Genomic DNA, 22,284 nt, shown 5'->3' with positions numbered 1-22,284 from the left:
ATAGTTCGTTTTTTTTCCATTAGAAAGAAGGTAAGCGATCTTGAAATGTCTTTTAATTGAAAACCGCTTTTTAAAAATGCTGACCGGTTTGGCCTAGTGGGTAGTGACCCTGCCTATGAAGCCAATGGTCCCGGGTTCGAATCCTGGTAAGGGCATTTATTTGTATGATGATACAAATATTTGTTCCCGCGTCATGGTTGTTTTCTATGTATTTAAGTATTTATTATTTATATATTATATATAGTATATACCGTTGTCCGAGTACCCACAACACAAGCCTTCTTGAGCTTACCGTGGGGCTTAGTCAATTTGTGTAAAAATGCCCTATAATATTTATTTATAAAAATCAGTAACTATTATTGATTCATAATTGTTACATATTTCTCCTTCTTCTTTATAGCTGTGCTCTTGTCGGTGGAGCAATCTCCAACTCGTCCGGTCCTCCTTAACCAACTCCTTAACCTTCTGGTATGACACGACCTGAACCTTTTCTTTTATTTACACACACACACATACATAACATACACATACATTACATACACACATTACATATTTGCCGTGACTTATTTTTAAACCGTGTTTGCCTTACACACATCAAGATTGTTTACCTTATTTCTAATGCTAAAAAAAAACGAACTATAATAGTAGTAAACACTCATTCTCATTAAAATAAAACTGATGATTGTATTACTTAAATTACTTCACACAAGTAGTATCATGCAATTGATTACAGGATAAGTAATTATGTTTTATTTGTTAAAATTGCACATCAAAGATCAGGGTTCATCCACATATTAGGTCCTTACCTATGAAATTGGCGTTTTTGTTCATAGATATAAGTCTGATCCTAGTTTTTTTTTTTTTACAAAAGTACATACACAATTACAATAAAACTACAGTGCACTCAATAAACAACGATTTTACATACAATTAATTGTTATTTTTTATTGTTAAGTGTTCAGAATTAAGCCTTGAAAATAGGTCTTTTCATGTGCTGTCGGTTCGAGTATTAAAATTACTTATATTTTTCTAATGGTACCAATTTTCAAGAAATGGAGATATTGAAAACATACCTTAAAGGTGTCAAAAATTACTGGAAAAATTTTGTTTGGTTTGAATTAGCCATCAAAAAAATATCCGCAAAATTAATTGTATGGAAATTCGTGTTTCGTTGAAATTCTCCGAACAAAACGCCAATTTCATAGGTAATGACCTAATATTACGTCACAGCAACGTACTGTCAAGGGTGAAATTGGGCGTCTAACGAATATAAATTTTGTGTGATGTAATCAATGGATGACCTCTCATGCAAAAAATAATATAAGTTCATTTAGCAGCAAAAGTATCTAGCCATAGCCGGGCCAGGTATTCAACATGATCAACACACAGTCACACACTCATTATTTTCTCAACGATAAAGTTGTGGCCTTACTAAGCTTACTGTGACTGTGGGTGGACCTGGGTCGATCCTGTGTAAAATTGTTCTAAAATAGGCATCTTATTGGGATTAGTCCGGTTTCTTCACGATGTTTTCCTTCACCGAAAAGCGACTGGCAAATATAAAATTATATTTCGTACATAAGCTCTGAAAAGCTTTTATTGGTACGAGCCGGGGTTTGAACCCGCGACCTCCGGATTGAAAGTTGCACGCTCTTACCGCTAGGCCACAAGCATCTATTTTTATATCCCTTTCTTACAAAACATAATTTAAAATGACAAAACAATATAAACGATTAATGGCTAATCGCGGCTTGCAGCGCGTTTATGAATAACGCCATATTTCCTTAGACTTACACATTTTCTACAATAATAACTCGTTGGCCAAACCCTAAATGCACAAGTCTAGCTCAAATTGCATGAGGTACTATGTGCTCGCTGAGCACTGTGCGTTTTATTCCAACTAAATTGGTAGAAAAATATGATATACTTACAGTCAATAGTATGTATTAGCTTTAAGCAGCCTAATAGGCATTTAGACTATTTAGAGCGTTGTTACACTGTCCGATTCGATAAGGATACTTTATTTATTTTCCCAAGGGGGGTGGAAATTTTGCACACACATTTAGAGCTTTTTGGGGTCGGCGTTCAAACTCTAAATTAGATTTAGCTCTGCACCTAACCAAGATGACAATCGAAACTTAACCATTGAGACTTTTCGTAGCATCTGACCATCTGTCGTCCCGATTCATTGTCACCCTGGTCGGCGTCGGCGTCGGCGTCACTGTTCAGGCCGTGTCGGCGTCGTCGTCGGCGTGGTGTTGCTCGGCGCGCGGCATCACCACGTTGCGGCACAGCGCGAAGAACTGCTCCGGGCGGAGCTTGCGCTTCATCGCGTCGAACCTGACACACATCTTATACAATTACACTCAGAATCAATAGGTGAACACTTATTGACCTTACTATAAATGGCGCTACGATCGCCATATGATAAAAAGATAACATGGATAGTCACTAACTGTGCCCTGAACTGGGGAGCCGAAAGTCGACTCCGTGTATGGCCGAAGGCTCGGAGCGTCACCTCGTACGTCGTCATGCAAGTACGCTCTCTAAACCTAAGAACGAAGGCTCGTAGGGTTGAGCCCATGTGGACAACTAACCCTCCCAAAATGTCTCAATAAGCGATGATGAGCTTGGAACCCTTGCGAAGGCCGTCTGACAGTTGCGCGCTTATAAACAAATAGTAAACGTCAAAAAAGAATTTATGTGTACCTCCAGCCGACGTGCGTGCCGCAGGCGCCGCACTGCGCCACGCGCCACGTGTAGCCGGGGAACCACGAGTACTCCGCACTGGGAGGGCCGAGTAGCGTGTCGTGCGCCGTGCGGACTGTCACCACGTCGTGCATGAAGCCGCCTGCAACACAACATATTAGACAACTGACAAGTTACAACAAGAAAAATATTTAGTAAAAGTTGAGTTGATTATCTACATGTACAACAAGCTACTAACTGTAAATAATGCTAGTACCTATAGTAGGTACCTAAAGATGTACTAACCATAATTAGTGTAGTTGGCGTGCACGCCGTCGCTGGACATGGCGAACATGTGCGAGCGCCGGGACAGCTCCGCGCCACAAGTGCCGCAGCATAATGCTTTTGACTGTAATAAACAAACAAGTAAATAGGGACCATCGCCCACACTGTAAATCGGTGGACCTACAACCTTATTACAAAAACTATAAGGTCCACCGGCAGAGAATGGAGTGTTGCTACTGTTAGTACAAATACGTAAGACTGCATATTAATACACAGACCATAATTTTGAAATGATGGGATAATGGAAAGCAATCGAATAAAGGTTGGTATTCCACCTGTCCAATTTCTTGGTCCAAATGTGCATTGCGTCTCTCTTTCTCACTAAGCAAAATGTGAGACGCAAATACACATTTTGGACAGGTGGAATACCACCCTAATATATTACAAAGTATCCAAAAACTATCTATCACACAAAGTAGAGTCACCAAGTGCCTTGACTGCTTTGTCTAAACTCTAAAGGCTCAGTCGCAGCAATGCGTTGTCGAAGAACGTCAGGCGGTAGCGGATTGCCTCTACTCAGGTTGTATTAAACTGTGTGACAGAGAGTATTGTACGCTCACGTCTGAAAATATAGATACGGACGACAAAGTGCCAAAAATGTGTACCTATACAGGGTGATCAATCCAAATGGGTCAGTATGGAGAAGTCAGAAACTATGAGAGATAGCGAAATCTGTTCTTAGGAATTATGGCTTCGATTTTAGATTTAATAATAATGGCATTCCATTTTTTTTAAATCTATCATACATAACCGGGATTCGAACCTGGTCAATATTCTTTATGTAATCGCGTGTAGTATTTGTTTGTATGGCAATTTTTAAACGATGCGTGATAGGTGGGGGTTGGTCGACCAAATATCATAGAGGGCCCCGAGACAAAACAAACTACATTTAAAACAATTCAAAATGGCCGATTTTTTTTTTTTTCAAGTTGGTCCGAGCGCGCTGAGATTTGGCATGCGGTGAGTCTAGGGGCCCAACATTACCATGTCAAAAAAAATGTTTGGAAAAATCCAAAATGGCGGCGGTCACGGGCAAAGTCAAATTTCCAAGTAGGTTAAGCGAGCCCAAAGGGCGAGCTTCAGGCCGGGAGGTCAAAGGCCGACCCCAGCGGAAGGCCGAAGGCCCGGAGCCTCCACCCCGACTCCCAAAACGCGAGGCCGAAGGCCGAGCTGCGTGAATGCGGCGTTCTACCAAGTCAACTGTCTTGATGAGCGAAACGATTGTAGAACAAATTATAAGTAACCTTCTCACCTTCATATGAGATCACTCTGACACACGCTTAATATTATTTTTTATCTCCCATTTATCAACAGATTTGTATAATAAACCATATATTTTTTTAAACGTAATAAATGTAGCTTTACGACTATATTTTTAGGGTTCCGTACCCAAAGGGTCCTCCGCTGTCCGTCCGTCCGTCCGTCTGTCTGTCACCAGGCTGTATCTCACGAACCGTGATAGCTAGACAGTTGAAATTTTCACAGATGATGTATTTCTGTTGCCGCTATAACAACAAATACTAAAAACAATAAAATAAAGATTTAAGTGGGGCTACCATACAACAAACGTGCTTTTGACCGAAGTTAAGCAACGTCGGGCGGGGTCAGTACTTGGATGGGTGACCGTTTTTATAGATAATGGTACGGAACCCTTCGTTTGCGAGTCCGACTCGCACTTGGCCGGTTTTTGTTTTCAGATTCCTGCAACGCTTTTAAAAAAAAATGGTAATTAATAAAAATAAAAACCGGGCAAGTGCGAGTCGGACTCGCGCACGAAGGGTTCCGTACCATAATGCAAAAAAAAAAAAAACGAAAAAAAAAACGGTCACCCATCCAAGTACTGACCACTCCCGACGTTGCTTAACTTTGGTCAAAAATCACGTTTGTTGTATGGGAGCCCCATTTAAATCTTTATTTTATTCTGTTTTTAGTATTTGTTGTTATAGCGGCAACAGAAATACATCATCTGTGAAAATTTCAACTGTCTAGCTATCACGGTTCGTGAGATACAGCCTGGTGACAGACGGACGGACAGCGAAGTCTTAGTAATAGGGTCCCGTTTTACCCTTTGGGTACGGAACCCTAAAAATCAAAAATACGTTTTTTAGTCTTTTCTACTTTATGCTTTTTTTTTGTTAGAAAGTGCATTGTTTTTGTTCTAAAAATAGATTTCTTATCCTTAATTTATCCGAAAATGATATATCACATGCCCTAATAGGTATAGTTTTAGAGAAATGTTGCTCCAAGTGAAGCGCGGTGGCTCCCCCCCCCCCCCCCCCCACTAAATGAGAGGTGGCTCTCGATGTCTCCCGGTCTGTATCTGCTCACGACCAGCTAAGAACCAACTGTGCCAAGTTTCAGCGCATAGTCTCAAAGTGCAAGGTCCCGATACAACGGTGTGCACTAACAAACCAGCTATTGAATTGTACCTTGTCTATGAAGCGTAGGGCGAGGCTTAACCGGAGTAACGCGTTGTCGACGGCGAACACAGGCGGTAGCGGGTAGCGTCAGGTTGTATAACTGTGTGATAGAAAGTAAGTATTGTATTGTACCTTGTCTATGGAGCGTAGGGCGAGGCTTAACCGGAGTAACGCGTTGTCGACGGCGAACACAGGCGGTAGCGGGTAGCGTCAGGTTGTATAACTGTGTGATAGAAAGTAAGTATTGTATTGTACCTTGTCTATGGAGCGTAGGGCGAGGCTTAACCGGAGTAACGCGTTGTCGACGGCGAACACAGGCGGTAGCGGGTAGCGTCAGGTTGTTTAACTGTGTGATAGAAAGTAAGTATTGTATTGTACCTTGTCTATGAAGCGTAGGGCGAGGCTTAACCGGAGCAACGCGTTGTCGACAGCGAACACAGGCGGTAGCGGGTAGCGTCAGGTTGTTTAACTGTGTGATAGAAAGTAAGTATTGTATTGTACCTTGTCTATGGAGCGTAGGGCGAGGCTTAACCGGAGTAACGCGTTGTCGACGGCGAACACAGGCGGTAGCGGGTAGCGTCAGGTTGTATAACTGTGTGATAGAAAGTAAGTATTGTATTGTACCTTGTCGATGAAGCGTAGGGCGAGGCTTAACCGGAGCAACGCGTTGTCGACAGCGAACACAAGCGGTAGCGGGTAGCGTCAGGTTGTATAACTGTGTGATAGAAAGTAAGTATTGTACCTTGTCTATGGAGCGTAGGGCGAGGCTTAACCGGAGCAACGCGTTGTCGACAGCGAACACAGGCGGTAGCGGGTAGCGTCAGGTTGTATAACTGCGTGATAGAAAGTAAGTATTGTATTGTACCTTGTCGATGAAGCGTAGGGCGAGGCTTAACCGGAGCAACGCGTTGTCGACAGCGAACACAAGCGGTAGCGGGTAGCGTCAGGTTGTATAACTGTGTGATAGAAAGTAAGTATTGTATTGTACCTTGTCGATGAAGCGTAGGGCGAGGCTTAACCGGAGCAACGCGTTGTCGACAGCGAACACAGGCGGTAGCGGGTAGCGTCAGGTTGTATAACTGTGTGATAGAAAGTAAGTATTGTATTGTACCTTGTCGATGAAGCGTAGGGCGAGGCTTAACCGGAGCAACGCGTTGTCGACGGCGAACAGCGCGTTCCGGTCGCGCGCCGACAGCGTCAGGTTCGACGCCACCCAGAACGACAGCGACACGGCGTCCAGCGGCATCTTGTCGTCTACAATATAATTGAGCGTGTCTTTTATTTTTTGTCATTTTTATTATTGTGACCTTTTTTGCCACTTTTTTGTTATTTCTAGTCAGGATCGCGAGCCCTTTTCATCCTTATAGGAGAAAAAGTGTCCTAAAATTTCCATACATTTTTCAAACTTTCCTTTTTGTTACCGCCATACAAAGTATATGGGAAAATGGTAACATAATAGGAAATAAACTCTGGGACATTTTTTTATCCCATCAGGATCGAAAGAGCTCGTGATTTTGAGTAGAAATAACACAAAAGTGGCAAAAAAGGTCACAATATATAAAAATGATAACGTTTCAAATATGATTCCGTTGCCGGAATCGTTTAAAAGAGCTTAAGAAACCCGTTTGGGAAAATATACATACATACAGTCAGACACAAATGTTTTCATGCCAATCAAACGATTCCCTTTCTATCCAGGATTCAAAGCTTCTTATAGGTCATCTAGGTTAGGCCACTATAAAAGCTAGAAATGAAAAATAAAGGTTTTTCATACATTTTAAATTTGTACCTGGTAATCATCGTTAATTGAAAAGTTAAGGAAGGTGTAGCAGCATTATAGCATGGGCATGATGATGGTGTATGAGCATGGTGTATTTGGTAGCTGCCCTCAATGCCCATTTAATTACTTATTCTGTATTTGAAATGTTACTATAAAAGCTCAAAGTACAGTAAACCCGAAGATTTACCGGTAAAACTAATAATCCCCCGTCACCCGGGAACTTAACAGTGCATATCGGTAAAAGCCCGAAATATTAAATAAACTTTGTGTATTGACAGTCTTGGACTTTTACCGACGTTGAATAATTATACGTACCAAGGCTGAGCGTGGCGAAGTGGTCCGTGAGGCGAGCGCGCAGACGGCGATAGTCGAAAATATGCCACACGAAGGATGGCCACGGGGATGTCGCGGCGTCCATACGCCGCAGCATTCGCTCTTGCCTGTGTACAAACACAACAGATCAAAATAGGGACAAAAATTATGCTAAAAAGTTACACACGAATCCACCTAGTTCCACCGTAAACTCAATAAGGCTTAGCATTACTATAAATGTCTTACAACTGTTTTATTTTTACTGATATTATGATGTTCAGTAGATCAACAAAAACTGATTTTTGAGAGTTGTCCGAGTTGAGGTAAGAAATGTCATCAATCAAATCCTTCCTCGATGCTGGATTCTGGTATACGAATCCTGGAATGTTTTGGCGCTGAAAATAGGACTAACAATACGTTCAAAAGTACGATGTACTGACCTTGTATCTTGCGGCCGCCTCAGCGGGTCGAGCGAGGCGAGCCGAGAGGGCCTCAGCGGGTCGCCCGGCGCCAACTCCGGCAGCACCTCTACTTCCAGCATCTGCATACTGATGGAAAAAAAACAACGGGTTGCACTCCGGGAGTGCCGGCAGAAGTGAAAACTCAACGACATTGTATAGTTATCTCAGATGATTTTTTCGGGCTCGGGCCCTAATCCGTTAAACAAAAGCCTTTGTTTCTTTTAAGAGCGGTCTACAGCACGTGCCAAAGCAACCATGTCGTTTAAAAAGCAACTATATCGTGATAGTATTAAGGTTCAAATTCATGTGACATCTCATTCAGAGAACAATCAGGGTGGTCTTGTTTTTGGATATAACAAAACGTGTTATCTCCGAATGGGCTGTTCATGAATTTGAACCATATAACTAGAATGGTAAATTTGTTTTTAAACAGGCTTGTCCCCGTTAATTATGACGGTGTATTAAGCAGGAAGCAATGTAACCACTGCATAAAGGAAACAATACCTTTTGTTTAGAAAATCAACAAGCTTAAACATATTTGTATGTGACTGTTTGTTTCCTAAATAAATTAAAAAAAAAACAAATTAGGACCCAGCCCGAAAAAATAACCTGAGATAATTCATACTATAACTCAAAATATTAATAACAGCGCCAAAGTGCAAAATGTCTGCAGCACTATGTATAATTGAGGTTAACGCCATCTAGCGTTATTTCGTCGCATTACTTGAAACCCCTAAGCACATCACTCTGAGTACTACAGTTATATTAATACCAGTTTGAGGGAAAATCACGTCACGCAAGCACCCTGCGCCGCCTAAACGAAACAGCAGGCTCAGGCATACATTTCGCGCGGTAGAAAGAGAGGGTACGTCTTACGCTGTCTCGAGTTTAACATTTTTTCCCCATCCAATAAGTGCACAGCGCCGCTAAAAAAGTTTTCACTTCAAAAATAGTTAATTCTGCTGTTGATTACGAAAATCTTGATTTTGTCTGTTCAAAGTGAAATACTGTAATAAATGTTGTTTCAGCCGCGCGCGATGAGGAACCCGGTTACGTCTTACGTCTTAAGCTGTCTCGAGGTTAACATTTTTCCCCCACCTCAATAAGAGCACAGCGCCGCAAAAGATGTTTTCACTTCAAAAATAGTTAATTCTGCTGTTGATTACGAAAATCTTGATTTTGTCTGTTCAAAGTGAAATACTGTAATAAATGTTGTTTCAGCCGCGCGCGATGAGGAACCCGGTTACGTCTTACGTCTTAAGCTGTCTCGAGGTTAACATTTTTCCCCCACCTCAATAAGAGCACAGCGCCGCAAAAGATGTTTTCACTTCAAAAATAGTTAATTCTGCTGTTGATTACGAAAATCTTGATTTTGTCTGTTCAAAGTGAAATACTGCAATAAATGCTGCTTCAGCCGCGCGCGATGAGGGACCCGCCGGGCTACACCGCCGGCCGCCACAGCTCCAGCCCCTCGCTATAGTTCGTTTTTTTAGCATTAGAAAGAAGGTAAGCGATCTTGACAAGTCTTTTTTATTAAAAATCACCATTGAAAAATAAGTCACAGCATATATGTTAGAATTATAAATCACATACGATCTTTTACATTCTTTTGCTTTCATAAGTAATATAAACTAATTTTTGAAAGCGCTTTTCAATATTTTTTAATAAAAAGATAAGTCAAGATTGTTTAACTTCTTTCTAATGCCAAACAAAACGAACTATACGAGTGACCTACTTCCTAAAGGGGTAACCGTGGCGGCTGCGTGGCTGCTTCAGCCGCACGCGGTGGGAGGCGCGCGCCACCACGCCGGCCGCCGCCGCTCCGGCCCCTCGCTACAGGTCACCTACTTCCTAAAGGCGTATGAGTGGCGGGCTCGCGGCTGCTTCAGCCGCACGCGGTGGGAGGCGCGCGCCACCACGCCGGCCGCCGCCGCTCCGGCCCCTCGCTACAGGTCACCTACTTCCTAAAGGCGTATGAGTGGCGGGCTCGCGGCTGCTTCAGCCGCACGCGGTGGGAGGCGCGCGCCACCACGCCGGCCGCCGCCGCTCCGGCCCCTCGCTACAGGTCACCTACTTCCTAAAGGCGTATCCGTGGCGGCTGCGTGGCTGCTTCAGCCGCACGCGGTGGGAGGCGCGCGCCACCACGCCGGCCGCCGCCGCTCCGGCCCCTCGCTACAGGTCACCTACTTCCTAAAGGCGTATGAGTGGCGGGCTCGCGGCTGCTTCAGCCGCACGCGGTGGGAGGCGCGCGCCACCACGCCGGCCGCCGCCGCTCCGGCCCCTCGCTACAGGTCACCTACTTCCTAAAGGCGTATGCGTGGCGGGCTCGCGGCTGCTTCAGCCGCACGCGGTGGGAGGCGCGCGCCACCACGCCGGCCGCCGCCGCTCCGGCCCCTCGCTACAGGTCACCTACTTCCTAAAGGCGTATGAGTGGCGGGCTCGCGGCTGCTTCAGCCGCACGCGGTGGGAGGCGCGCGCCACCACGCCGGCCGCCGCCGCTCCGGCCCCTCGCTACAGGTCACCTACTTCCTAAAGGCGTATGAGTGGCGGGCTCGCGGCTGCTTCAGCCGCACGCGGTGGGAGGCGCGCGCCACCACGCCGGCCGCCGCCGCTCCGGCCCCTCGCTACAGGTCACCTACTTCCTAAAGGCGTATGAGTGGCGGGCTCGCGGCTGCTTCAGCCGCACGCGGTGGGAGGCGCGCGCCACCACGCCGGCCGCCGCCGCTCCGGCCCCTCGCTACAGGTCACCTACTTCCTAAAGGCGTATCCGTGGCGGCTGCGTGGCTGCTTCAGCCGCACGCGGTGGGAGGCGCGCGCCACCACGCCGGCCGCCGCCGCTCCGGCCCCTCGCTACAGGTCACCTACTTCCTAAAGGCGTATGAGTGGCGGGCTCGCGGCTGCTTCAGCCGCACGCGGTGGGAGGCGCGCGCCACCACGCCGGCCGCCGCCGCTCCGGCCCCTCGCTACAGGTCACCTACTTCCTAAAGGCGTATCCGTGGCGGCTGCGTGGCTGCTTCAGCCGCACGCGGTGGGAGGCGCGCGCCACCACGCCGGCCGCCGCCGCTCCGGCCCCTCGCTACAGGTCACCTACTTCCTAAAGGCGTATGAGTGGCGGGCTCGCGGCTGCTTCAGCCGCACGCGGTGGGAGGCGCGCGCCACCACGCCGGCCGCCGCCGCTCCGGCCCCTCGCTACAGGTCACCTACTTCCTAAAGGCGTATCCGTGGCGGCTTCGTGGCTGCTTCAGCCGCACGCGGTGGGAGGCGCGCGCCACCACGCCGGCCGCCGCCGCTCCGGCCCCTCGCTACAGGTCACCTACTTCCTAAAGGCGTATGAGTGGCGGGCTCGCGGCTGCTTCAGCCGCACGCGGTGGGAGGCGCGCGCCACCACGCCGGCCGCCGCCGCTCCGGCCCCTCGCTACAGGTCACCTACTTCCTAAAGGCGTATCCGTGGCGGCTGCGTGGCTGCTTCAGCCGCACGCGGTGGGAGGCGCGCGCCACCACGCCGGCCGCCGCCGCTCCGGCCCCTCGCTACAGGTCACCTACTTCCTAAAGGCGTATGAGTGGCGGGCTCGCGGCTGCTTCAGCCGCACGCGGTGGGAGGCGCGCGCCACCACGCCGGCCGCCGCCGCTCCAGCCAGCACCTCGCAGAGGACGCCCAGCCCTGACACGTCCATGCCGGATTCACTGCAACAATCACACAATAGTCGAGACATGAAGCTGTTTGAAACCTTGTTATGCAATACTCAATGTTTGGAAAAAAAGTATGTACCTAAAATATATCTATTTAGGTACATATTCTTGCCTCTGCCTGAATAAAAGAAATGCCTTGGTACAGCCCTGCATCCGAGATTTTGACTTTCTAATGAGAATTATAAAATATTCAAAGTTGGACTACTGGGTCTAAAAAGACACCTTCTTTACTGCGATATTATGTATAATAAATAATTTCACTTTTGCAAATAAGCTTGTAAAAAAATTCTTCAAATTTCTTTTTATGCGATTCCCAGGTCAGTTAAGACTAACCTAGAAATTGTAGTCAAAACTGGTCTCAAAGAGCTGTAGCTTACTCTGGACAGAGCAGACAGAACATTCGCTCCTGAAGAATCACATCCCGGAGTGGCTCAGGTGTCAGCAGCATGGGAACAGTCTCTCCAGGGAACACGGTTCCATGATGTGCCATGCCAGGCACGTGGCCCGTCCAACCCGCCTCCAGCACTCGCCGCCCACCCAGCTGCTCCAAGTCTGTACCCAGATACTGTGCACCAAGAAAAAATGACTTTAAGAGATTCATAATTAAGGAGGGAGCTCAAATCTGTTACTACCCCAATGATAAACCTTGGCTGGACATGCTGCCGCTGTCTAGATAACAGAATATGATAAAAAATGTGTAACTTGTTGTTTTTAGGCATTATGCTGAATTTGAGAACTCATATTTGTTAAATCAAGTAACTGATGGTGTTCATTAATAACTTTCAACCCCATTATCAGCCCCTTAAAGGTTGAATTTCAAAATATCCTGTTTTAGCGAAGTCCGACAACATTTGAAGAATATGGTTGAAAAATTCAATGGTTTAAAATATTGGTGTGCTCAAGTATATCAAACCGAGTGTGTTGCTGGCAGGCTGATGTCAAACTCCTGCACTTCCTCGTCATCCCCTCCCCCGTCGGGGCTCGTGCCCCCGCCGTCCTCCGTGTCGCCGCCATCTCCCACAGCCATCACCACCATCCCGGCTTCACCATCTTCTACACCCACTAGGGCCATCTCCTCTGATTCCGGCTCATGGTGGTCACTGTCACTGTCTGCCGCTGTTGCCAACACGTACAACATTTTAAAAAATACAACATGGACCGTTAGAGCAAGCTTTATGTCCACGGTTTTCAGAAAAAAGCTAAACACCAAAAAACACATAAACTATAAACAGTAGATTTGAATAAAACCATTAATTAAAGCACATATAATTTTACACGCAAATGTAGTGTATTAGACAAAGCAAAAAATAGACTATCAAAATCGGAAACCTACCATTCTCTTCCATGAGTCTACGGAGTAGTTCCCTTAGGAGCGATATATTGAAGGTTTTCTAATAACTTTACTGAAATATATAAATAAATAGAATTTTTTTCGAGTATTACTATACAATAATAGTCGGAAGAAAGCAATCAAAGCAGTCCACTGTTTACAAATGCAGCTGTGATGATACGATAGCTGTCAAAAAACTCAAAACAATCAAACCAAGGCCTCATACTCACGAGCGCTTTTTCAACGCGCGTTTAAAAGGCGCTTGAATCCGTCCGCACCCTAAATTCTATTTAATGACCAACGCTTTAAAGTCGAAAATCCAACAACGCTTGATAAAAAGCAGAAAAGCACCACCGCCATCGTGTGAATACACATGTATCCATTTGTGTCATTCAAACGCTTTTTGACCAAGGCTTAAAGTCGAAAATCCAACAACGCTTGATAAAAAGCGCCACCGCTGTCGTGTGAATAAATACACATGTATCCATTTGTGTCATTCGAACGCTTTTTCAACGCGCGTTAAAAAAGCGCTTGAATCTGTCCGCACTCTAAATTTGATTTAACGACCAAGGCTTAAAAGTGGTAAATCCAACAACGCTTGATAAAAAGCCTTAGTAGAAGAGCCGGCCGCAAAATTTCTAACCGACTTGATACCACGATGAAATGCACAATGGTTTCCCATAAAAGTGATGCTAAGTCCGAATTCGATAGTCTGCCACGGCGGAACTTGCCGAAAGTAAGAAAAAGAAGGCCACTTCCGGTGCGAAAAAAGGGGGCTGATTTAACCCATCTGATACCGAAATAATAGTTATGGCAGCAGTTAGAAATTTTAAATTTACATGTAGACACAGAAAAGCGAAGTCTGTCAGTACTTACGGAAGTGCTTGGCAGACGCTCTCAAAGGTGACCATCGGGACCCCTAAATTAACCCATCTGATTGGTATCAGAATTGGTACCATGAAACCAATTCCAGTCGGTAAGAATGAACCCCCATTTTAGGAATATATAAGTCTGCCAAGGCTTTTCCTGCCGAAACACCTTGGCAGACGAGATTATACGCAAGATGACCATCGGTTACCGTACACTAACCCATCTGATACCACCATGAAACCAATTCCAGTCGGTAGGTATGAACCCCCATTTTAGGAATATATAAGTCCTCCAAGGTTTTTCCTGCCGAAACACCATGGCAGACGAGATTATGTAAGCAAGGTCGCCATCGGTTACCCTACACTAACCCATCTGATACCACCATGAAACCAATTCCATTCGGTAGGTATGAACCCCCATTTTAGGAATATATAAGTCTGCCAAGGTTTTTCCTGCCGAAACACCTTGGCAGACGAGATTATAAGCAAGATGACCATCGGTTACCGTACACTAACCCATCTGATACCGCCATGAAACCAATTCCAGTCGGTAGGTATGAACCCTCATTTCATGAATATATAAGTCTGCCAAGGCTTTTCCTGCCGAAACACCTTGGCAGACGAGATTATGTTAGCAAGGTGTACATCAGTTACCCTACATTAACCCATCTGATACCTCCATGAAACTAATTCCAGTCGGTAGGTATGAACCCTCATTTCGGAAATTTTTAAGTCTGCCAAGGCCTTTCCTGCCGAAACTCCTTGACAGACGAGATTATGTAAGCAACATCCGCATCCGTGGGACCGGTATACGTGATTACTGTAGGCTTATTTATTACTTTATGCTTTTACATATTTGTATATTATTATGTTATTAATGAAATATATTTATAATTTATTAAACCTATACCTAATACATTGGGAATTCATTACCTGCTTACGGCAGTAGTAGGGAGTAGTGGGTGAGTTCTGGCTCACTTAGCCAGGCCAACAGTCCCTCCCCCTTTTTTTCCCTTGTTGAGGCCCTGCAACCTTACCTTGAACCCAACCTAATGTCATTGTAGCTCGAATCTGACCTAATCTATTTTTATTGCTTTTAGAAAATATTCTAATAACAATTATCTACTTTTGCAAAGTTAAATGTTGAATTCTTTATTTCGCAAAATGGAATTTTAATGTGACTATAATGTATGTGCAATCTACTTAGAAACTGGGTTTAGAAATATAAAAACACACATTTTATATAGGATAATAAGTTTATTCAAGTAATATTCTGAACATATGAGATATAGTAACATCATTACTTATTCTGTGTACAGTGGAGAAAACATGCAAGTTGTCATTTTTCGTTTTAAAATAAAGATAAACTAAACAGTATTTGCCACAAACCGATGTAAAAAAAACTTTGCAGTTGTTGATTACAATACCATATCTTAAGGCCCCAGTACACAATGGGCCATCGCCGGCCATTCCAAGGGACGCATTTATGCGTTAGAGGGAGCAAATGATATTGCTATCTCATTCTACCGCATGGCTGCGTCCCTTGGAGTGGCCGGCAATGGCCCATTGTGTACTGGGGCCTTTACAATTTCTCTCCATGAACATTTTATGATACCCAACCAACCTTCCGGTTTTCGCCCGAATGAATTAAAATATTCACCAACACCATTGACATCAATATAAATGGCTATCCGATGTCAGCCAGGTTTAAAATCCGGATCTAAATTGATAATAAGCAATTTAAACAGGTGAACAGGTAGCTGAACAAACATTGGCATTTTGTTGGCTGCAAATACATTCGATTCCACGCCTATATTCATTTTACTCATATAGTGTTACACAGAACTCATTTGCTGTCAAGAATTACCGACAATTGTCGTGTTTCTTGTGACAATTGTCATTAGCTTCGCAAAATAAGTACTTAGTATTTGGCGATATAATGGAGTTTTTATTTTATTAACATGTTGGTGGCAAACAAGCACACCGCCCGTCTGATGGTAAGCGGTTACCGTAGCCTATGGAGGCCTGTAACGTCAGTACCAACTGTGATGTCGACAAGTGTCGCACCTGCCACCGTAGTGAAATAGAGGCCAGGCCCCAATTTCACATCGGTGACAGGTGCGACGAATTGTAAAATCACTATCGCTGACGTCACAGGCATCCATGGGCTACGATTACCACTTACCATCGGGCGGGCCGTATTCCTGTTTGCCACCATCATTGTATTATTTAAAAAAAACTTTATTATATCGGAAAAAACAGATATTTCTCCTGTGAAGTTTCTGACAATTGTCAAAGATCTAGAAGAATTGTAGGTAATTCTTGACAGGTAATGAGTTATGTCGGAATTTCGTGACAATTGCAGTGTTTCTGTGACAATTGTCATAAACTTAGCAAGAGAAATATCTGTTTCTTTTTCCGATATCATAAAGTTTTTTTTTAATAATACAATGATGGTGGCAAACAGGAATACGGCCCGCCCGATGGTAAGCGGTAACCGTAGTTCATGGATGCCTGTGACGTCAGCAACAGTGATTTTACAATTCGTCGCACCTGTCACGTTGGTGAAACAGGGGCCAGGAGTTAAGTCAAAAGCTAGTAAACAGTAATCTCCTCCATAGTCCTCTCTAACTTTCAGGCAGTTTTATTAACTTCTTATGGTATCAATGTGGAGTATAAATAGTCTACTATACATATATCCCAAAAACTTTAACGTTTACGTTTTTAAATACAGGGTGACCTTAGCCATTGGACAAACCCTGAAATCCCTCATAGGGTTACTTCTCAGAAATGCTCTAACGGTAATTTCTTTTTAATTAGAACAAAAGATAAAACATTAAATTATCAAACAAAAGTTAATTCCAATAATCGACAACAAAAAGAAACATACTGTATTAATCATTGGCAGTGCTTTTGACAATTTGTTTGAAAATGTGCGGCAATGATGACATTTGTCAAAAGTCAGAATCTTATTAATGTCATAAATAAAAAAGATAATCAAAACGGTCGAAGAAAGTTTTAATTAATTTAATTTAATGTAATAATTTAATAATTAATAATTAATCTTATTTAAAGCTGCAACACGACTGATTAATTGACATTATTGTTCTCCCAGAAGGAGGTTCGTGGGGTGTTAGACTTTGGTACGGTCGTATAGAGGGCGGTCTCGTGACTTCAGAAAATTCCGACTTTTGGCCTACCGCTTCCGGTCAGAAAAATGTTCGACGGCCCGGCCAAACGGTGGGAGGTAGGTGGGGGGTGCTCGACCAAATGTCATAGAGGACCCTGGCAGTTTTTGACGCCGCCATTTTTTTTCAAAATGGCTGACTTTTTTTTTTAATTTTTTCAAGTTTGTCCTAGCGCGCTGAAATTTTGGTCACGGAATCTCGGGGTCCTCTAGATTCGTATGGGAAAAAAAAATTTCGAAAAAATCCAAGATGGCGGAAAAAATGGCCCCTTTTATTTTGTATGGCAACTTTTAAACGGTGCGAGATAGGTGGGGGGTGCTCGACCAAATGTCATAGAGGGCCCCGAGACAAAATAAACTGCATTTAAAAATTTTCAAACGGGCCGACTTTTTTTATTTTATTTTTTCATGTTGGTCCGAGCGCGCTGAGATTTGGCATGGCGAGAGATAGAAGCCTCTAGATTCCTATGAAAAAAAAATTTTTTGGAAAAAATCCAAGATGGCGGAAATAATGGTCATTTTAATTTTGTATGGCAACTTTCAAACGGTGCGAGGTAGGTGGGGGGGTGCTCGACCAAATGTCATAGAGGGCCCCGAAACAAAGCAAACTGCATTTAAAAAAATTCAATATGGCCGACTTTTTTTTTTTTAATTTTTCAAGTTGGTCCGAGTGCGCTGAGATTTGGCATGCGGTGAGCTAGGGGGCCCAGCATTACCATGTAAAAAAATTTTTTGGAAAAATCCAAAATGGCGGGCGACAAGGGCAAAATTCAAATTTCCAAGTAGGTTAAGCGAGCCCGAAGGGCGAGCTTCAGGCCGGGAGGCCGAAGGCTGACCCCGCGTAGGGCCGTCAGGCCCAGAGCTTCACCCCGAATATCCAAGCGTGCCCCACCCCCAGTAATTTTGGGCGAGGCCGAAGGCCGAGCTGCGGGAATGACGAACAAAGCAAAATCCTACACAAAAAGTGTGTTAAGCGAGCCCGAAGGGCGAGCTTCAGGCCGGGAGGCCGAAGGCCGACCCCGGCGAAGGGCCGAAGGCCCGGAGCCTCCACCCCGACTCCCAAAACGCGAGGCCGAAGGCCGAGCTGCGTGAATGCAGTTCCCCCAAGCGTTCTACAAAGTCAACTGACTTGATAAGCGAAGCCGGCGGGCCGAAGGCCCGACGGCGAAGCGTCGAGGCTCGCGAAGGCCCGAAGCGTCACACGAGAGGGGGAAGTTGGCCTACGGCCTTCGGCCTTCGGCCCGCCGTTTCGCTTGTCTAAGACACTTTTCCTATTGGGTCGTGTTTAAGCTCCAACTTCCCGCTTAAGCCCCGAAGCAAAACCAACCCTCCCAACTGTCTTAATAAGCGAAGCGGCGGGCCGAAGGCCCGACGCTGAGCTTCGAAACCCAGCGAAGGACGAAGGCCGAGCTCCGCGTAGGGCCGAAGGCCCGGAGCGTCCCTTACGAGTTCCCAAGCACGCGACGCCAGGCCGAGCTGCGGGAATGTAGTGCTTTCACGCGGATCTTTTCGTCCTAGCAAAAGTACAACTTTATTTCTTTTTCCCTTTGGAAAACAAACTACTACTACTACTACTACAACAAAAACAACAGCACCAACAACAAACTACAAGAAGACCGCGGGGCCCTCGGGCCCCGCGCACAGGGCAAAATCTAGTCATGCTATTTATTACCTCAGGAGCTACTAACACATAGGTTGCTCCAAAGTAAAAAAATCGTAATTTGTTATGATACTTTGTATACTGGTTCTAAATACCATTGACGTGTAAAATTGTATTGATTTTATGAATAAATTATTGAATATTGAATATAAATACCCTAATGCATGGACACCCTGTATATCAACTTGAAAGAAAATGTTCAATATTTCTTTATAGTGCGACTCCTTAGCTCGATTTAGTATGGAGGTAGAGTCTGGCTAATAAAAGATGAACCTGCAAAAATGCGGTCCTGGTCTGACCCATCCTAAATCCTGTCCCATCCGGCAGAAAGCACGAAACTTGGCATGCAAACTTCAAACTTCAACATTTATTCAGCAAATAGGCCGCAAGGGCACTATTACACGCCGCTAAAGAAATTTTCACTTCAAAAAGTTTTGAGATGTAATGTGAAACCAAGTCGGTTATTTTAATCAGTGCCAGGGGGTGTTAAAACAGTATCAATAAGATATCTTTAATTTGTAATTTTTAGCGAGTTTTAGCGGTGGGCAAAGTAATCCGGTGATTTGGCATCCATACCAACATTGCCCACCACCAAAAATTTCGCATGTAAAATAAGGTTATGTTTGTACACTAAAGTAAGTTTATAAATATATACTGTATTTAATTTGTCTTATTATCCTTTACTTAGATGTTTTATCCCGTTAACTAATGAAAAACACAGCAAAAATCATATTTTTGGCCATTAAACTATTGTAACAGATTTTCTCAAAAGTGACAACCCTAGCCTTTGTAAAATGCTTAGGCGAGCCTTATATGGAAATGAGCAAAAACGGGTAGGCAACATTGCCCAGCAAATTTATTTAAAAGTTTTTACACTTATCGCTAAGTTATTAACAGGGAATGGTAGGATTGCCCAAAACCAGTGATCCTTAGACATCATCATCATACGAGCTGTATTTGAATACCAAATTGACGTGGGCAATGTTGGCGAAAACTCCGGATATCTTTGCCCACCCTCTAAAATGCAAAAAAATGGGTAAAAACACGATAAAAATATTTTTTCTTCAAATAAACTGATGCGTTTGATCACAATGGACGTGCTGAGCAAAAAAAGTAATTACGATTTGTTTTTTTTTTGAGAAATTCGTGTTTTTTTTTAAATGCGGGCAAAGTTGGTGATAATGACCGGTACCTACTCTTCGAAGGCCGCAAAAATATATGACATGCTCTTATGGTTCTACAAATAAGATCGTGTCAGATATTTTTGCGGCCTTCGTTGTGTGTTGTGTAACATAAATTGCAGGTGACTGTATATTAGGAATAATTATTTTATTTAGTTTCAACGAAAGTTTCAAGTTAAGTACGAAAATACTTCAGATATACAATATGCACAAAATGTAGACCTAATCGAAATAAAACATTGCTTTTTATAGTAAATTTTTTTAAAAACATTCGATACATAGGTATACATAACAATAACCAGGCCACAGCGGTATTGGCCTGTAAGCTTTATCTCGGTCTCCAAAGCCGCAAAAACTCGCTAGTACTTCGTGCTGGTCTAGCCGTTATTTTTTCTTGAAGATTTTCAGAGAACAGCACGTACACGCATTATACATATAGACGGAACGAACGGCATAATCATAATCATTTATTCGTCGCAATCCATGGTATTACAGATCTAGGTACAAGACTTTCAGGTATTACTTATACGAATTACATAACGCTTCCTGTTAATAGGCAATATTTTAAGATAAAAGTTCTATAATATATTACAAGATTACAATTGTCATCAAAATTAATTGACGTACAGAAGTCAAATACGTTTTTAAAATGACGCAAAATGAAAATTAATCCCAATCAGTAAAGGATGAGTCTTTAAACTTTTTTCATTTTAAGCGAGTTTTGATTTGAAGGAACATAATACTTAAATTCGACTGTAATCGTATTGTTTTAAGATAGTTTACTGAGGTTTTCAACCATTATGACCCGTAAATAACAGCAAATCAAATTTAAAGGAGACGCGAGCTGATATTTATGTACCCTATTTTTTGAAATACAATTTATCTACTGGTATACTTTCTCGTGTGCGTATATGATTTAATGTCAAATCAAGCTGTCATTTTTATTTGAAGAATTATACGTGTGCTCCGGTGCAGCCCCAGCGGGCATCTGACTTGAAGAAGAATTTTGAGTGATGTCGTCAATGTATGGAAATTGTTCGAAGGTTTACATTTGAGATTGAATTTCTGTGTTGTCTTTGTGAGTAAAAATATAAATCTTGAATTGTCTAGCTTTCAAAATCACACAATAATTCAATTACAGTCAAAGACAAAATTGTTTTGCTTCTTTCTCAAACGGAACTCCATATTTTGATATTTTGATACTTTTAGTGTCGATTTGTAGAGAATAACAGCAAATTAAAAATATAATGGCATGAAGAGTCGGTACACGGTTTCTTCGTGAACAAATTTACGTGTAATAATAATAATTATAATATATGCTTGCCTACACTCTACAAGCTCCTTACATCCATTTTGAGAGCAAAAATCAACGCGCACATTGTCGCAAACAATATTTTGGCCTCTGCTCAAAATGGATGTAGGGTTGGGTCCCGTGGTACTAAAGAGCTCCTCCTCATAGACATGACCATCTGCCAACAAATCCGGCGGACCAAGGGGGCCCTCTCAGCCGCTTGGATTGACTACAAGAAGGCCTATGATTCGGTGCCTCATTCATGGCTGGGGAGGGTCTTAGAGCTGTACAAAGTTGATGCAGCTTTGAAAGCCTTCCTAAGCGCGTGTATGGGGCAGTGGACCACAGTCCTTCGTCAACCAGGAGGCGGGGATGACCGACCTGGCCCACAGGATTTTATAAGGATTGAGCGAGGAATATTTCAGGGCGACAGTCTGAGTCCGCTATGGTTCTGCCTAGCTCTGAATCCCCTCAGCACCTTGCTGAAGGATTTGGGACTAGGTTGCCGGCTTCGGAGAGAGGGTGAAGTTATTTCTCACCTTCTGTACATGGATGACCTCAAATTATTTGCACCAAATACCCAAGGCTTGTTGGCGCTACTGAAAACCACCGAAGTCTTCAGTAGTGCCATCAACATGGAGTTTGGTGTCGATAAATGTGCGGTTATGCATGTACAGCGGGGGAAGGTTGTAAATTCAACAAATTTACAACTTTCTGAGACAATGTCTTTCAGGTCTATCTCTGAATCAGAGACCTATAAATACCTTGGTATGTCACAGTCGTTGGGTATTGAGGACGAGGGTATTAGACGGTCGGTGAAGGAGCGCTTTTTCAGTCGGCTCACAAAAGTCCTTAACAGTCTTTTGTCAGGAGGCAACAAAGTGCGCGCCTTCAACGCCTGGGTAATGCCTCTTCTCACATACTCCTTTGGCATACTAAGGTGGACTCAGACCGAGCTGGACGCCCTGGATCGGAGGGTCCGGTCACTGCTCACCACACATCGCATGCTACACCCACGCTCGTCAGTTATGAGATTGTACATCCCACGGAAGTCTGGAGGCCGAGGCTTC

At 44.0% G+C, this 22,284-nt stretch overlaps 1 protein-coding gene across 1 annotated transcript; it reads right to left on the bottom strand.

The window, feature by feature from the left end:
* Positions 1 to 80: 80 nt before the first annotated feature.
* Positions 81 to 13,171, bottom strand: LOC134794683 (protein cereblon-like). The gene is made up of 10 exons (XM_063766450.1): positions 13,030 to 13,171; positions 12,610 to 12,812; positions 12,074 to 12,261; positions 11,550 to 11,690; positions 7,986 to 8,093; positions 7,549 to 7,673; positions 6,565 to 6,707; positions 2,995 to 3,097; positions 2,710 to 2,851; positions 81 to 2,340 (listed from the first exon to the last, which is right to left on the bottom strand). Exons 1-10 carry the CDS (start codon positions 13,040 to 13,042, stop codon positions 2,226 to 2,228), a joined length of 1,281 nt encoding a protein of 426 aa, XP_063622520.1. The 5' UTR covers positions 13,043 to 13,171; the 3' UTR covers positions 81 to 2,225.
* Positions 13,172 to 22,284: the final 9,113 nt, after the last annotated feature.

Source organism: Cydia splendana, chromosome 11 (genome assembly GCF_910591565.1).
Source record: "Cydia splendana chromosome 11, ilCydSple1.2, whole genome shotgun sequence".
Taxonomy (NCBI): Eukaryota; Metazoa; Arthropoda; class Insecta; order Lepidoptera; family Tortricidae; genus Cydia; species Cydia splendana.
Note: the sequence above shows the minus strand (reverse complement) of the source record. Positions and strands in the feature narration are given on the sequence as shown.

Excerpts from the sequence above, each read along its gene's own strand:
- LOC134794683 (XM_063766450.1), bottom strand. Across the intron at positions 8,094-11,549 it reads CACTCATACGCCTTTAGGAA|TATGCAGATGCTGGAAGTAG; the intron begins GTAGGTGACCTG and ends TTTTTCCATCAG. Across the intron at positions 2,341-2,709 it reads GGCACGCACGTCGGCTGGAG|GTTCGACGCGATGAAGCGCA; the intron begins GTACACATAAAT and ends GATGTGTGTCAG.